The sequence below is a fragment of the Notechis scutatus genome, chromosome Z (assembly GCF_049901735.1).
Source record: "Notechis scutatus isolate UNSWTSFEM ecotype Mainland chromosome Z, rNotScu1.2, whole genome shotgun sequence".
Lineage (NCBI taxonomy): Eukaryota > Metazoa > Chordata > Lepidosauria > Squamata > Elapidae > Notechis > Notechis scutatus.
The window spans coordinates 55,145,934-55,162,463 of NC_142025.1; the positions used below are offsets into that span (position 1 = coordinate 55,145,934).

At 46.2% G+C, this 16,530-nt stretch overlaps 1 protein-coding gene and 1 pseudogene across 13 annotated transcripts in view; both read left to right on the forward strand.

Annotated features, from left to right (window-relative positions):
- ATP2C1 (ATPase secretory pathway Ca2+ transporting 1) overlaps positions 1-16,530 on the forward strand; it is an 80,781-nt gene that overhangs the window by 15,957 nt on the left and 48,294 nt on the right. For all 13 annotated transcript variants that reach the window (XM_087946092.1, XM_087946091.1, XM_087946099.1 and 10 more), the window contains 2 exons: positions 1,081-1,197; positions 2,133-2,222. In XM_087946092.1, the coding sequence (XP_087802218.1) occupies positions 1,081-1,197; positions 2,133-2,222 (207 nt within the window). The remainder of the gene's footprint in view (positions 1-1,080; positions 1,198-2,132; positions 2,223-16,530) is intronic.
- LOC148128874 (uncharacterized) lies at positions 10,115-11,286 on the forward strand (annotated as a pseudogene).

A 16,530-nucleotide genomic window follows, 5' to 3' on the forward strand; every position in this document is an offset into this window, starting at 1 on the left:
CTGAGTGAATTAGAAAAAACATTAAATTAAAAATAATCTGATCATTCAGTTATTCAAACATAATGCTAATACTAATGCTGTATTAAATTCTGTGATGCAATTTAACATGAATAATTAACTTTTAATGTATCAGTCATGTTTAAGATAAAGTTATTTTCTGGATATAGGTGCCTATTTACCTTGATTCTCTCCAAATGCTCTTTCCTGACTTCTGATGAATTCATACTAAACAATATAGATGGCAAATTGAATACATTAATTACAGAAGCAAGAAAGATTTCTAAAAACTCACAGAAAATCTATTTTCCTACCCATAAGGGGGTATCATACTTGATGTCAAGAGAGTCTGTCTCTCTAGGAACAATACTCCCAATAGCTTATTTGCTGTGAGAACTAACTTCCAAGGTGGAAGATTTCTCATGGAATGGCTGAATAACCCATTTAACATTGAGAAAAGCCCAAATGTCACATCAGTAAATGATAATGCAAATGGATGGGGTTGTGATTATTTTTGGTTTGGGAAAGGAATGTTCATTTTTAAACAGGTCCTGTTTACTAGGTGCTTTAGAATCTCCCCCCCCCCCAAAAAAAAGAGGTGTGGAGGCTGGAAAATAGTGTCCCCTCCCCTGCATGGGCAAGTTCATATAATAGAATAGAATCCTTTACTGGTCAAGCGTGATTGGATACACAAGGAATTTGTCTTTGGTGCATATGCTCTCAGTGTACATAAAGGAAAAAAAATACATTCATCAATAATCATAATAGAAATTGGATTCAATCCCTTGAATCTCAAATTCAGTATGATGCTTTATTAGTCTAGTAGAAGTGAACATTGAGTCTTTTTGTTGGTAAAAAGCCAGCAATTCAGGAATAAGTCTTAATTGTTTTAATTAGAACTTCTACTGTGTCGTTCCAATTCCTAAAATACACAATTATGAAACAAGATTAGATAAAAGGCTTTTATCCAGGTATAATATTCATACCAATATGGCTTTTATGGGATTTTACTATTTGATTGTACAGAAAGAATGTGTAGATTAAGTATATCTCTTAATATGCATATCAATATATATTTTGTAGGCTGATATTCAGAATGGCTTGAAAAATAATGAAGTTTGCCATAGAAGAGCATTTCATGGTTGGAATGAATTTGATATTACTGAAGATGAACCACTATGGAAAAAATATATTTCTCAGGTAAGAATCTTTTCCAAGAACACTTGATTATTTAAGTACCCAAATGAGCTACCTTCACACAAGCTAAGAAATGATGGGATCAAAATCAGCTAATGATGTGATAGTATGATGGTGGCAACTGGAGAAATGTATTCCAGCTGATTTAATCTTCCAAGATAGTTCCATCCATTACTCAGGTCCCTTTAGGATTAGATTCTTTGAATTTTTCTTTTTTTTTTAAAAGCTTATTTAAATAAATATTTACACAATATTTTTGATGATTATATTTCTAAATGATATTCTAATTAATAACAAAAGTGCATATAAGTAGTCCTCGACTTATAAATACAATTGAGCCCAACATTTTTGTTGCTAGGAACAAACTTAACACTTTGTTGTTAAGTGAATGTTGCCCAGTTTTGTGGTCTTTCTTGCCACAGTTGTTGATGAATCATTGCAGTTTTTTAAGTTAGTAACATGATTATTAAGTGAATTGTTACATGTCACAAAAAGTGATCACATTACCCTGGAACACTGCAACTGTCATAAATATGAGTTAGTTGCCAAGCGTCTGAATTTTGATTATGTAACCATGAGGATGCTGCAATGGTCTTAAGTGTGAAAAACTCATGTCACTATTTCACTGCCATTGTAACATTGTAACATTGAACGATCACTAAACTAACTGTTGAGGACTACCTGTATAAAACTTTTCTTCAAATGTTTTATTTAGAGAGGTATTAATTAAATTTGATTAATAAAACATATTAAAATCTAGCACATGTATATTTAATAATATTGCTTAAGGCCCCCTCTTTTGAGACATTATGACTTGGGAGTTATTTTTTGGTACATTGTTCCCATAAAGCTATCATTAATTTTGATGTAATGGGAAAAGGAATTTTCTTTATTATTCCAAGATATTTCTGAATTTTTTTTTTTCCTTTTCTCTGTAGTTTAAAAATCCTCTGATTATGCTCCTCTTGGCTTCTGCAGTCATCAGTGTTATAATGCATCAATTTGATGATGCCGTCAGTATCACTGTGGTAAGATTGTCTTTTCGCATTTAAATGAAGGGTATAAAACCTACGATAAACTTCCTTTAATTATATATCATGGCCAATGGATATACATAATGAGAAATATAGTTCTAATAATATCTAGAGGGCCATTGTTTCAGGTCCAAGCTTTAAATAAACACAGCCCTCTCTGTATATACACTGTCACAGAAGTGAGTACACCCCCTCACATTTTGTAAATATTTAAGTATATCTTTTCATGTGACAACACTGAAGAAATGACACTTGGCTACAATGTAAAGTAGTGAGTATACAGCTTGTATAATGGTGTAAATGTGCTGTCCCCTCAAAATGACACAACACACAGCCATTAATGTGTGCTTGCAACAAAAGTGAGTACATTCCTAAGTGATAATGTCCAAATGGGGCTTCTTTAGCAAGGCAATGGTTGTTTTGGAGGTGTGTTTGGGGTCATTATCATGTTGGAATACTGCCTTGTGGCCCAGTCTCTGAGGGAGAGAATCATGCTCTGCTTCAGTATGTCACAGTACATGTTGGCATTCTTGGTTCCCTCAATGAACTGTAGCTCTCCAGTGCTGGCAGCACTCATGCAGTCCCAGACCAAGACATTCCCACCACCATGCTTGACTGTAGGCAAGATACACTTGTCTTTGTACTCCTCACTTGGTTGCCCCCACACATGCTTGACACCATCTGAAACAAATATGTTTATCTTGGTCTCATCGGACCATAGGACATGGTTCCAGAAATCCATGTCCTAAGTCTGATTGTCTGCAGCAAACCATTTGCGGGCTTTCTTATGTATCATTTTTAGAAAAGGCTTCTTTCTGGGATGACAGCCCTGCAGACCAATTTGATCCAGCATGCAGCATACGATCTAAGCACTGACAGGATGACCCCCACCCCTTCAACCTCTGCAGCAATGCTGGTAGCACTCATACGTCTATTTCACAAAGCCAACCTCTGGATATGATACTGATAGGCACTCAGTTTTTTTGGTTGACCATAGCGAGGCCTGTTCTGAGTGGAACCTATCCTATTAAACCACTGTATGATCTTGGCCACCGTGGTGCAGCTTAGTTTCAGGGTCTTGGTAATCTTCTTATAGCCTAGGACATCTTTATGTAGAGCAGGGGTCTTCAAACTTTTTAAATAGAGGGCCAATTCACGGTCCCTCAGAGTGTTGAGGGGCCGGACTGGCTGGGTGGGCTTGGCTAGGTGGTCATGTGATTGGGTGGGCATGGCTAGGTGTCATGTGACTAGGTGGGTGTGGCCAATTTAGCAGTGTATGTTGCCAACTTAGCAGTCCACTAAACAATACACACAAATTAAACTTTCATTCATTTTGCTCCTGAGGGTGTTTTATTTGCTTTTGTTTGCATGTTGTTGTTTTGGTTGACTTTTTTTTTACTAAATCGTTTTTTAAGATGTTTAGTGGTCCACTTCAGGATACTCAGTTTTGCAGCAATTCTTCTCAGCCCCAAAGAGCTTACAATGAACAAGATATACTCTCTCTCTCTCTCTCTCTCTCTCTCTCTCTCCCCCTCCCTCCCTCCCTCCCTCCCTCCCATCCATCCATCCATCCATCCGTTTCTGTCTCTGTCTCTCTTTCCATATCTATCTCTTTTCATCTCTCTCTCCACATCTCTCTCCCTCTCCCCTGGGGCATCTTCTGCAAGATCCCCTTCAATCCTGGCAGTGCCCTAGGATACCTTGTTGAATTCCATTCCTTTCCATTTCCATTCCATTCCATCCTATTCCCACTCCCATTCCCACTCCATGCTATTGCTATTCCATTCTATCCCATCTCATCCTATTCCCATTCCCATTCCATTCTCTCCTATTTCCATTCCATTCCCATTGCGGTGGTCTCAATCAGCTTTTGGAATCTCACTGGCTGTCCCAGAGCTTCTTCCGCATGTGTCGAACGCACACAACAGGCTCGATCAAGGGCTTTGCGTGTTTTCCAGGCAAGATCCGACTGGACAGGCGTCACTTAGAGCAGATCAGGCAAGGAAACCCCAAGGCGGGGGCTTGGCCACTGAGACGTGAGCGAGCTAGGGAGTGGGCGCCGCAACAGCCGCCCCACCATCTTCTTTCCCCCACCGCTGCCTCTTGGATGTTCTTACTGCCTCCCTCTTCAGGAGCAGAGACAGACGTTCTCCTTCAGGGGCAGGCAGCCTCACCGGCCACCACCCTGGAATTGCCAAGTGCCGAGTGGGAGAAGGACAGGCAGCCAAGAGGTGGCAGCGGGGTGGGTGGGAAGAAGGTGACAGGGCAGCTGTTGCTTCCTAGCTTGCTCCCATCTCGCCAGCTCTGCTTCTCCATGGGCTGCCAAGCTATCTTCATGAGTGAAGGGCTACGCCTTTCGCTGGCCAAGGAAAGAGCTAAGATTTGCCACTGTTGCTCTGCCAGGCTGGGGGGGGGGGAGCTGAAGGGTCCCAATGGGAGAGGCTGCGCCTGCTGCATAATTAAGCATCGCTTCCAAGAGTTGCGCTTAGTGCCACGGTGGCACTCTCCACTGAGGGCCACCCACTTTCCCTCCACCTCACCTTGGACCCCACATCCAGCCCGTGACTGGGGGATCTGCTGCTTCTGAGCTAATCCGGCCGGCATGAGAAAGCACTGCGCTGGGGCTTGGCATGCTCTTAGGCCTCCTACCCCTCTCTGCTTCTGCTATGCGTCACACAGGATGAATGGAAAGCACACAGGTATCTGGCACTAACCATGACTCTTGGAAGCGATGTGTAATTACATGGTAGGCGCAGCCTCTCCCATTGGGACTCTTCATTTTTCCCCCCACAGCAAAGTGACAATGGACTGAAGTCCCTCTTAGAATTCTTTCCTTGGCTGGCAAAAGGTGCAGCCCATTTTTGGCCTCTCCGTCCCCCAGAAGCACTCTGCTGGCCAAAAACAGGACACATGGATGACTCCCTGGGCCTGTCCCCACCCCTTTTTTGGCCTCCCTATCCCTAGAAGCACTCTGCTGGCCAAAAACAAGGCATGCGGATGCCTCCCTGTGCCTCTGCCCGCTCTTTTTTGGCCTTGCCCGTCCCTAGAAGCACTCTGTCAGCAAAAACATTGGCTTGCTTTCCAGTTCTATCCCACGGGACTCGCAAAGGGAAGTTCTGCGCTCAGCCGAAGAGTGGGGGCTGGCAGGTAGGTGGGGTGATGTGGGCGGGACAGCCTCATAATCCCATGCGGTCTGGATTAATGGCTTCAGCAGGCTATATCCAGCTTGCGGGCCGTAGTTTGAGGACCCCTGATGTAGAGCAACAATTTGTTGTTTCAGATCCTCAGAGAGTTCATTGCCATGAGGTGGCATGTTGAACTTCCAGTGACCAGTATCAGAGAATGAGAGCGATAACATCAAATTTGACACATCTGCTCTGCCTTCACACTTGAGACTTTGTAACACTAACGAGTCACATGACACCAGGCAGGGAAAATGGCTACTTGGGTCCCATTTGGACATTATCACTTAGGAGTGTACTCACTTTTGTTGCCAGGGGTTTAGACATTAATGGCTGTATGTTGCATTATTTTGAGGGGACAGCACATTTACACTGTTATACAAGCTGTACACCCACTACACTACATTCCCATTGTAGCCAAGTGTCATTTCTTCAGTGTTGTCACATGAAAAGATATACTTAAATATTTACAAAATGTGAAGCGGTGTACTCACTTCTGTGACATAATGTATTTAGATATTCTCAGCTATTTTTTTCAAATTATTTGCTTTAGATCAAAATTATTATTTGCTTTCTTGTCGGACTTGGCATTGCTTGCCATCCCAAATTGCTTTGTCTTTCCACATAATACGTTTTACTGAAACATGCATTTTAACTAGCTTTAAGAAATGGTATTTACTCAGTTTTTTCTGTATTTAAAGACCAGATGTACAGGTGAAACTCGAAAAATTAGAACATCGTGCAAAAGTTCATTTATTTCAGTAATACAACTTAAAAGGTGAACATAATATATGAGATAGACTCATTACACGCAAAGCAAGATAGTTCAAGCCATGATGTGTCATAATTGAGATGATTATGGCTTACAGCTCATGAAAACTCCAAATCTACAATCTCAGAAAATTAGAATATTGTGAAAAGGTTCAATATTCTAGGCTCAAAGTGTCCCACTCTAATCAGCTAATTAAGCCATAACACCTGCAAAGGGTTCCTGAGCCTTCTCAGTCTGGTTCAGTAGGAATCACCATCATGGGAAAGACTTCTGACCTGACAGTTGTGCAGAAAACCATCATTGACACCCTCCATAAGGAGGGAAAGCCTCAAAAGGTAATTGCAAAAGAAGTTGGGTGTTCCCAAAGCGCTGTATCAAAGCACATTACTAGAAAGTTATGTGGAAGGGAAAAGTGTGGAAGAAAAAGGTGCACAAGCAGCAGGGACGACTGCAGCCTGGAGAGGATTGTCAGGAAAAGGCCATTCAAAAGTGTTGAGGACTTTCACAAGGAGTGGACTGAGGCTGGAGTCAGTGCCACCATACACAGAGCCACCATACATAGATGGATTCTGGACATGGGCTTCAAATGTCGTATTCCTCTTGTCAGGCCGCTCCTGAACAACAAACAACGTCAGAAGCGTCTTACCTGGGCTAAAGAAAAACAGAACTGGTCTGTTCCTCAGTGGTCCAGAGTTCTCTTTTCTGATGAGAGCAACTTTTACATCTCATTTGGAAACAAAGGACCCAGAGTCTGGAGGAAGAATGGAGAGGCACACACTGCAAGATGCTTGAAGTCCAGTGTGAAGTTTCCACAGTCTCTGTTGATTTGGGGAGCCATGTCATCTGCTAGTGTTGGTCCACTGAGCTTCATTAAGTCCAGGGTCAACGCAGCCGTCTACCAGGAGATTTTGGAGCACTTCATGCTTTCTTCCGCAGACGAGCTTTATGGGGATGCTGACTTCATTTTCCAGCAGGACTTGGCACCTGCCCACACTGCCAAAAGCACCAAAACCTGATTCAGTGGCCGTGGGATTACTGTGCTTGATTGGCCAGCAAACTCGCCTGACCTGAACCCCGTAGAAAATCTATGGGGCATTGCCAAGAAAAAGATGAGAGACATGAGACCGAACAACGCAGAAGAGCTGAAGGCCGCTATTGAAGCATCCTGGTCTTCCATAACACCTCAGCAGTGCCACAGGCTGATAGCTTTCATGCCACGCTGCATTGAGGCAGTAATTGCTGCAAAAGGGGCCCAAACCAAGTACTGAGTACATATGCATGCTTATACTTTTCAGAGGTCTGATATTGTTCTGTTGTGGCTCTGAGGTTTGAGCCTGCTTTGTTAGAGGACGAAGACTTGGACAATGAGGAAGAGGAGGATTTGGCTCTGAGGTTTGAGCCTGCTTTGTTAGAGGATTTGGAGTTGCCTTCCTCCCCAGGACTTTCCTCTTCAGCAAGACCTTCCTCCTTGATTATGCTTCAGGTGTCGTCAGATAACCAGGAAGGCGTATCAGAGTCTCTGACTGAGGATCAAGCTGAGGAATGCTGGCTTGATGCGAGGCAACGGCGCAGGCAAAAGTGCGAGTTGCAACGCAGAAAGAAAGGACGAATCAGAGACTGAGATGAGGGACTGACACGCCCCACAGGGAATAAAAATGGGTGTGTTCGCTCTGGGAACTTGTTTGGAACAACGTGTTACTTAGTGAGAGAAGCTTCAGAGTACCCTGTGTGTGGTGACAGCTTGTGATTTGTGTTCCTGCTTTCTTGTCGGACTTGGCAGACAGCTTGTGTGAGACTGCCAAGAACTTTATCGACTCAAGGAATTTAACCCTGTAATTACTGGACTTGCTTGCTTGTTTATATTCAGTTGGAAATTTGGACTTCTCACCTCGTTTGCACAGGTGAGACATAACATTTTTGTCCCGAACCTTAACAAAAGCCATCTTTTGACCAAGATGGATCAACAGCAGCAGCAGCAGCAGCAGCTTAACCAGCTGCAGAACGATAACCAGGTTTTGCAGCAGCAAGTTACTCAGCTGATTAATCAACTCACTCTCCTGCAGGCTCGTGCTGCTCCTCCTGCCCCTCCCCGTAGGAAATGCCCGGTAGCTGTGCCAGATAAGTTCTCTGGGCAGCCTGAAATGTTCCCAGCTTTCATGGGACAGTGCCAATTGTTTATGGCTCTGAGGCCGGAGGATTTCCCTGATGATCGGGCTTGGGTGGGGTTTGTAATAAGCCTTCTTTCGGGCTCGGCTGTCAGGTGGGCCACTCCTTTATTAGTGCAAGAGAGTCCATTGTTAACAGACTATCAGGGGTTTTGGCATCACCTACATTAAGTATGAGGACCCCATAAGGACTCAGACAGCAGCCAGGCGCCTGAAGGAACTTCGCCAGGGGAAACGCCTCTTGCAGGAGTTCATTTCGGAATTTTGACTGATCTGTTTGGACTCTACGTGGAACGAGGCGGCTTTGATGGACGCTTTTCAGGATGGCTTGTCGGAGGACTTACAGGACGAATTGATTCATGTGGAGCTGGCCCGGACCCTCGACGCTTTTGTGGTGCAATGCTTGCGCATTGACACCCGGCTTCAACGCCACAGGACTCGACGCCCCCGTCCAGGAGCAGCCATCCACCTCAATGCCCTGTAAAACCAACGCCCCGGGTCTCCCACAGTGTCGTGGCAATGGCAGAGGAGCTGATGGAGTTGGGTGTGGTCCGACCTCATTTGACGACCCACGAACGCACACGGAGACTCCAGGGAGGTTTATGCCTGTATTGTGGGGGGCCTGGACACTTTGCAAGTTGTCCTGTTCAACAACGGGGGGCACGCAGGCCTGTGCCCGAATCTAGACTTGATCAGTCGGGGAAACAAGGTCGGCCCGGCCTCGGGGAAACTCTAGGCCAGACACGTATCAACCACCCGCCTGAAGTAGCGGAGGTGGACTCTGGGCCCCCTCGACATTTACTTCTCGATGCTCAGGTTTTCTTGCCATCCCGGTCAAAGGGGATTCCCGCGATAGCATTGGTGGACTCGGGGGCTACGACCAATTTTATGGACCAGGCTTTTGCGGCTCATTTTGATGTTCCCCTGGTTTCGGTGGAGCCGCCAATAAAGGTTGAGACAATTGATGGACGGGAACTTCGTGCTGGACCCATTCACTTTGCTACCCAGCCGTTGCGCCTGGTCATTGGGGACCATGAGGAGGCGATTAGTTTTTACATCACTGCGGACCTCCATCTCCCCTTGGTCCTCGGAATGGCCTGGCTACGGTTACATGATCCTCGGGTGGCATGGGCACAGAACGCCATTTCGTTCCCGAGTTTCCAGTGCGTGGACCATTTATGACACACCTGTGCTGGCCAGGACATCGCCGCCCCCGCTGTCTCCGTACCTCCTGAACTGTCCGATTTCTCCGATGTATTTAGTGAGAAGGAGGCAGATCGGTTACCCCCGCATCGATCTTATGACTGTCCAGTGGGCCTTCTGCCCAATGCCCCACTACCCAAGGGACGCCTGTATTCTATGTCTGAGCCCGAATTGGCCGCCCTTCGTGATTTCTTGGAAAAGAATTTGGCCCGGGGGTTTATCCGGCCGTCGTCGTCCCCTCTTTCTGCTCCCGTTCTTTTCGTTAAAAAGAAGACAGGAGACTTGCGCTTGTGCTGCGATTACCGCCGGTTGAATGCCATTACGGTGCGGAATAGTTATCCCTTGCCGCTCATTCCAGAGTTGATGGAGCGATTACGGAGGGCCACTGTTTTCACCAAGCTCGATCTTCGAGGGGCCTACAACCTGGTGCGGATGCGAGAGGGGGACGAATGGAAGACAGCGTTTGGCACCCGATACGGCCATTTTGAGTACACCATGATGCCGTTTGGGTTGACCAACGCCCCCGCAGTCTTCCAGCACCTGATGAACGATGCGTTCTGGGACATGCTCGATCGGTTCATGGTGGTGTACCTGGACGATATTTTGATTTATTCCAGGTCCAGAGACAGCCATCTTCAACAAGTTCGTCAGGTCTTGCAACGTCTTCGGGAACATCAACTCTATGCGAAGCTGGAGAAATGCCTCTTTTTCCAGACTTCCATAGAGTTCTTGGGGCACATCATCTCTCCTGAAGGCATTGCCATGGACCCGTGTAAAGTGGAGGCCTTGTGTAGTTGGGAACCCCCTCGTCGAGTGAAGGACGTTCAACGTCTCTTGGGATTCGCTAATTATTACCGGACCTTCATCCTGGGTTTTGCTAAGCTGATGGGTCCCATAACCCAACTCCTTCGAAAGAAGGTTCTGTTCCAGTGGGGCCCCCCGCAGCAACAGGCCTTTGAGGCTCTCAAGAAGGCCTTCATCGCGGAACCTGTCCTGAGGCATCCTGATCCTCATCGTCCTTTTGTGGTGGAGACGGATGTGTCCAACGTGGCTATTGGGGCTGTGTTGTTGCAAGCCCCGGCGGATGGCGCACCTCTTTTTCCCTGCGCTTACTATTCTCGGAAACTCACTCCTTCCGAGCGCAACTATACTATCTGGGAAAAAGAGTTGCTGGCTATCAAGGCTGCATTTGAGACCTGGCGACATCATCTTGAGGGGGCCCGGCGCAAGGTGGAGGTTCGGACGGATCATCGTAATTTGGAACACTTGTCGACTGCAAGGAAGTTGAACCAGCGACAGATCCAGTGGTCGTTGTTCTTTGCCCGGTTCAACTTTTCTGTGACCTATATCCCCAGTGGTCAAAATCAGAGAGCAGATGCCCTGTCCTGTAAACCTGAGTACCTTTGTCCCGAGGACCCCCTTCCTCCACGTACGGTGCTGCCACCGGAATCTTTAGCCGTTATCCAGGAACCAGTGGATTTGCGGACTCGAATACGAGAGGCGCAGCGCTTGGACGCTTGGTCGCAGCAGAGAATGGGGGAAATTGGACCTGACTCCCCATGGACTTTGGAGGAGGGCTTACTATGACATCGGGGCCGGTTGTACATGCCCACGGAGACACTTAGAGCCCTTATTATGACTCAATGTCACGACAACCCTGCTGCTGGCCATTTTGGGTTTTTAAAGACCCTTCATCTTGTCACACGGACTTTTTGGTGGCCTCAAGTCCGGCATGATGTCCACGCCTATGTCGCATCCTGTGTACCATGCAGGCAAGTGAAAGCCGCGACGGGTGCGCCTCCTGGTCTCCTTCAACCTCTGCCGACTCCGGACAGACCATGGGGGGCAATTTCCATGGACTTCTTAACACATTTGTTAAGATATACGTCGAGATATACGACGGTACTCGTGGTGGTTGATATGTTAACCAAGATGGCCCACTTTATCCCCTGTCGGAGATTACTGTCGGCTCGTACTACTGCCCGGTTATTTTTGCAACATGTGTTCCGTCTTCATGGTCTGCCGGATAGGGTAATTTCAGATTGCGGTGTCCAGTTTACCACTCAATTTTGGAAGAGCCTAATGACCGCGATACAGGTACAGGTGTGCTTGTCGTCGGCGCACCATCCGGAGACTGATGGTGGGATGGAGAAGGTGATTGGCATCTTCGCACAATATTTAAGGTGTTTTGTCAACCACCGACAGAATGATTGGGTGACTTCAACAACTCCCAGCACACCTCCACTCACATGACACCTTTTTACACGAATGTGGGTTTACCATCCGAGGTTTTTCCCATTGTCGATCTTGGATTCCCCGGTTCCTGAGACGCGGGACTTCTTGTCGGAACTGCATTCGGTTCACCAATTGATTTCACAGCAATTGGAACGGGCTAAGGAGGACTATAAAAGGTTCGCAGATCGTTCTCGCCGGGCGATGCCCCCACTGGCTGTGGGAGACAGGGTATGGTTATCCACGAAGCATCTATGGGTCAATCGTCCGATCAAGAAGTTGGACCATCGCTTCATCGGTCCCTTCCCTATCGAAGCAGTCATCAATCCCGTTGCTTATCGGCTCAATCCCGTTGCCTACCGCGCTCTATGCGCATTCATCCTGTCTTCCACTGTTCCCTTCTGGTTCCTGACGCCCCTTCGTGTGCTTTCCGTTCTCCCGCTGCTACGGTTCCTTCACCTGTACCCGGCGATGATCCCGCTGCTGACGACACGGTGGTCAGCATTCGGGATTCTGGCTGGCTGAAAGGACGGTTTCAATACTTCGTCGAGAGGCTGGGGGATGGACTGGAGGCTCTTTCCTGGGTGGATGCTTCCACAGTCCACTTCCCGGACCTTATCCGGAGATTCCATGAACAGTTTCCATTGAAACCACGTCCTGATCGTCAGACTCGGGGGAAGGGCCCTGCGTTGAGGGATAGTGTTGTGGCTCGGAGGTTTGAGCCTGCTTTGTTAGAGGACGAAGACTTGGACAATGAGGAAGAGGAGGATTTAGCTCTGAGGTTTGAGCCTGCTTTGTTAGAGGACGAAGACTTGGACAGTGAGGAAGAGGAGGATTTGGCTCTGAGGTTTGAGCCTGTTTTGTTAGAGGATTTGGAGTTGCCTTCCTCCCCAGGACTTTCCTCTTCAGCAAGACCTTCCTCCTTGATTGTGCCTCAGGTGTCGGCAGATAACCAGGAAGGCGTATCAGAGTCTCTGACTGAGGATCAAGCTGAGGAATGCTGGCTTGATGCGAGGCAACGGCGCAGGCAAAAGTGCGAGTTGCAACGCAGAAAGAAAGGACGAATCAGAGACTGAGATGAGGGACTGACACGCCCCACAGGGAATAAAAGTGGGTGTGTTCGCTCTGGGAACTTGTTCGGGACAACGTGTTACTTAGTGAGAGAAGCTTCAGAGTACCCTGTGTGTGGTGACAGCTTGTGATTTGTGTTCCTGCTTTCTTGTCGGACTTGGCAGACAGCTTGTGTGAGACTGCCAAGAACTTTATCGACTCAAGGAATTTAACCCTGTAATTACTGGACTTGCTTGCTTGTTTATATTCAGTTGGAAATTTGGACTTCTCACCTCGTTTGCACAGGTGAGACATAACATTTTTCTATGTACAATCCTTTTTCTATTGATTGCATGTAATATTCTAATTTTCTGAGATTGTGGATTTGGGGTTTTCATGGGCGGTAAGCCATAATCATCACAATTATGACAAATCACTGCTTGAACTATCTTGCTTTGCATGTAATGAGTCTATCTCATATATTAGTTTCACCCTTTAAGTTGCATTACTGAAATAAATGAACTTTTGCATGATTTCTTATTTTTCGAGTTTCACCTGTATATTAAGATTGTATACTATACCTGGTATTTTAAAGGATGCCTTTTTTCTGTAAGCTTTTGGATTGTATACATGGCAAAGTAAAATTTCTAAATCCTTGACTATTACTAAATATATTAAAAATACTTGCACACTGTTCCCATTGTAAAGTTTTTAAATTTAAAGAGAAACAAATTATCTGTGCATCTACATTGTTTCTCATGTAACTATATTCTTCCTTTGTTCAGTGATATATTGATTGAATGGAGCTGTATAGTAGCAGCAGTGATCATATTATTTTTGTTCTCTTCTTTTTTTCTAAAAAATTGACTGATTCTACTGTATAAGACAAAGCTGTTTTAGATCCTGTTAAATTGGAAACTATAACAATAGTATTTGAATATAGTTTAAATCAATTCTAGAACTTATGGGGTGGGCAAGGCTGATGTACTTTAGCTATCTTTCCCCTTCTCCTCTGCATTGAATGTATCAGCCTGGTTGCCTGCTGTATCTTGTCAGTACAGATAATTCCTGGGTTACGAGTGTTCCCTTAGAGGAGTGGTTCCCAAACTTTTTCAGTCCACCGCCCCCTTGATGCTACAAATTGATCCTCAGTGCCCACCACCCAGGAGTGGGATTCAAATTTCTATGGGCATGGCCTAATTTGAAGGTATGGCTTGTTGATCACGTGACTAGCTGGCATGGCTTGCTGGCTGGGCGTGGCTTGCTGGTCACATAACCTGGTAGATGTGGTTTGGTGGTCATGTGACTGGGTGGGCATGGCCAGTTGACCGGCAAACCAAATACAAGTGGTCCTCATTTAATGGCCAGTTGTTTAGCAAGTGTTCTAATTTATGACTGGCCTCCCCAGAACTACTTGACCTGTTTTTGGAGTTTTGACAGCCATGCACACATACACACACACACACACACACACACACACACACACACCCTTCCAACCCTGCTGGAGCAGGTCATTGGACTAGAATCGGCAAAGCATCTCTGATTAGATTCTAGTAGTGAATAGAATCTAATTAGAGATGCTTTGCCGATTCTTGTTGATTTTTATTTGTATTTCTTTATTTTATGTTGCTGAATTGCATTGACATGTGTGTCCCTTCTTGTGCACAACCCAGAAGATTTTGTGATTCTTTGCAGCAAAAATTACCAACCTCTGGCTTTGCTCTACTTTTCAAACATGCTGCCAGTACCGCATTCTAGGTGCCGGCCCCACAGGTCCATCCATTGAGCCCTCTGCACCGGAGGGACCTGCCCAAGCAAGTCCAAGCGGAGCGGTGCACCAAGTCAATGGGGTGAGCCTGAGAGAGGGAAAGAGAGAGAGAGAAAAGAGAGAGAAAGAGAGTAAGAAGAAAAGAAAGAGAAAAGGGAAAGAAAGAAAAAGGGACAGACAAAGAAAGAGGGGAGGTTGGAAGGAAGGGACAGAAAGAAAAAGAAATAAAGGAAGGAGGGAGGAGAAAGATAATGAGATATCTATTCTAGTTCAATCACCTGCTCCAGCAGGGTTAGAAGGGAGTGTGTGTGTGTTCTCTTTACCAGTACATTTTGGTTTTGCCTTCTTCAGAATTGGCACTGTAATACATTGGGGAAAAGTACTTTTTAAGGGTGGAGGTCTGGTCCAATGGATCCTGTTTAAAGCCTCAATGAAATGTGAGAGCTTTCTGATAGTCTTGACCATGTTTCGTCCACAAAACCTTTAATAGAAGCCAAAGATGTTTCAATGTGCTGGCAAAGATGCTGGCAAAGATGTTTCAATGTGGAAAAGGGCCTCAAGTCTAAACTAGGCCTCATTTCAATCTGCTGCATCAGGTCATATTCTCTCTCTCTCTCTCTCTCTCTCTCTCTCTCTCTCTCTCTCTCTCTCTCTCTCTCTCTCTCTCTCTCTCCCTCCCTCCCTCCCTCCCTCTCTCTCCCCCTCCCTCCCTCCCTCCCCCCTCTTTCTTTGTCCCTTTTTCTTTCTTTCTCTTTTCTCTTTCTTTTCTTCGTTTTCTCTTTCTTTTCTTCGTTCTCTCTTTCTCTCTCTCTTTTCTCTCTCTCTTTCTTTTCTCTCTCTCTCTCTTTCCCTCTCTCAGACACCCCATTGACTTGGTGCACTGCTCCGCATGGACTTGATTGGGCAGGTCCCTCCAGTGCAGCGGGCTCAATGGGTTGGACCTGCGGGACCAGCACCTAGAACGCAGCAGTGGCGGCGTGTTTGAAAAGTAGAGCAAAGACTGGCTTTGCTCTATTTTCCTGATGTGCCTGCAGGGCTGGCGCCTCCTTTCTCCCACACTTCTCCTCCCTTTTCCTTCCTTTTCTCATTTCCTCACTTGTTTTATTTTTTTCTATTTTACACCATGATAAAATAATAATAAAGAAATAATGAAGAAAAACCATTGGAAAAAGGACCATTATTATAGCAGCGCTTCCTATTCCACAGCCAAGATATGCAAATTTCTGAAGGAAAAAAGTTCATCACGAATCCACTTCTATGTCCGCATTTTTATATTGGCAATTTCCCCCCAAAATGTTACTTTGTATATTTTTTTCTGATGAAAGTATCTATTGTTGCGCTTTGAAATGATGGGCAGATGTTGAAATTGTCCGAGGAAAGGAACGGAAAATGGAGGAGGAACGACCAAACTTTGTTCCAGGATTTTCATCAGGGGCTGTTTTGCAAGGACAAGTGGAATCCCGAGCCACAGAAAGAAAGGGGGAGATGCCTTCCCATTGGGGGCTGAGGGGGAGATCGGAAGGGGCTCTTCGAGCGAGAGAGACACAGGTTTCAAGGATGGAAAACCCCATTTTCTCCTGTAAAGCCTAGAGATCCCTATGGAAATTCCCCCCCCCCCCCGTCAAGGGGAAGGGGCCTGGGGAGAGGATCTGGCCAGATTAGGGGGGGATCTCTGCAAATCCTCTCCATCTCTTCCTGCATGGACTGTCAGCTGAGGGTTTTCTTGGCTTCCCTTCGGATTGGGGTGAGTGTGGGGCTCCCAAGTCCTGGCTGGCTGTGGGGCTGCACCTCTCCCCTTGTCCTCCACAGCACCTGCTGGGGGCTCCTTCCTTCCTGACTGAGGGGGGGAGCCCGAAGGACCCCTCAAGCTCTGGCTCCATTTTGCCCGTCTGGAGTCTTGGCAGCTCCAGCCTGGGCGCCCTCTGGGGAC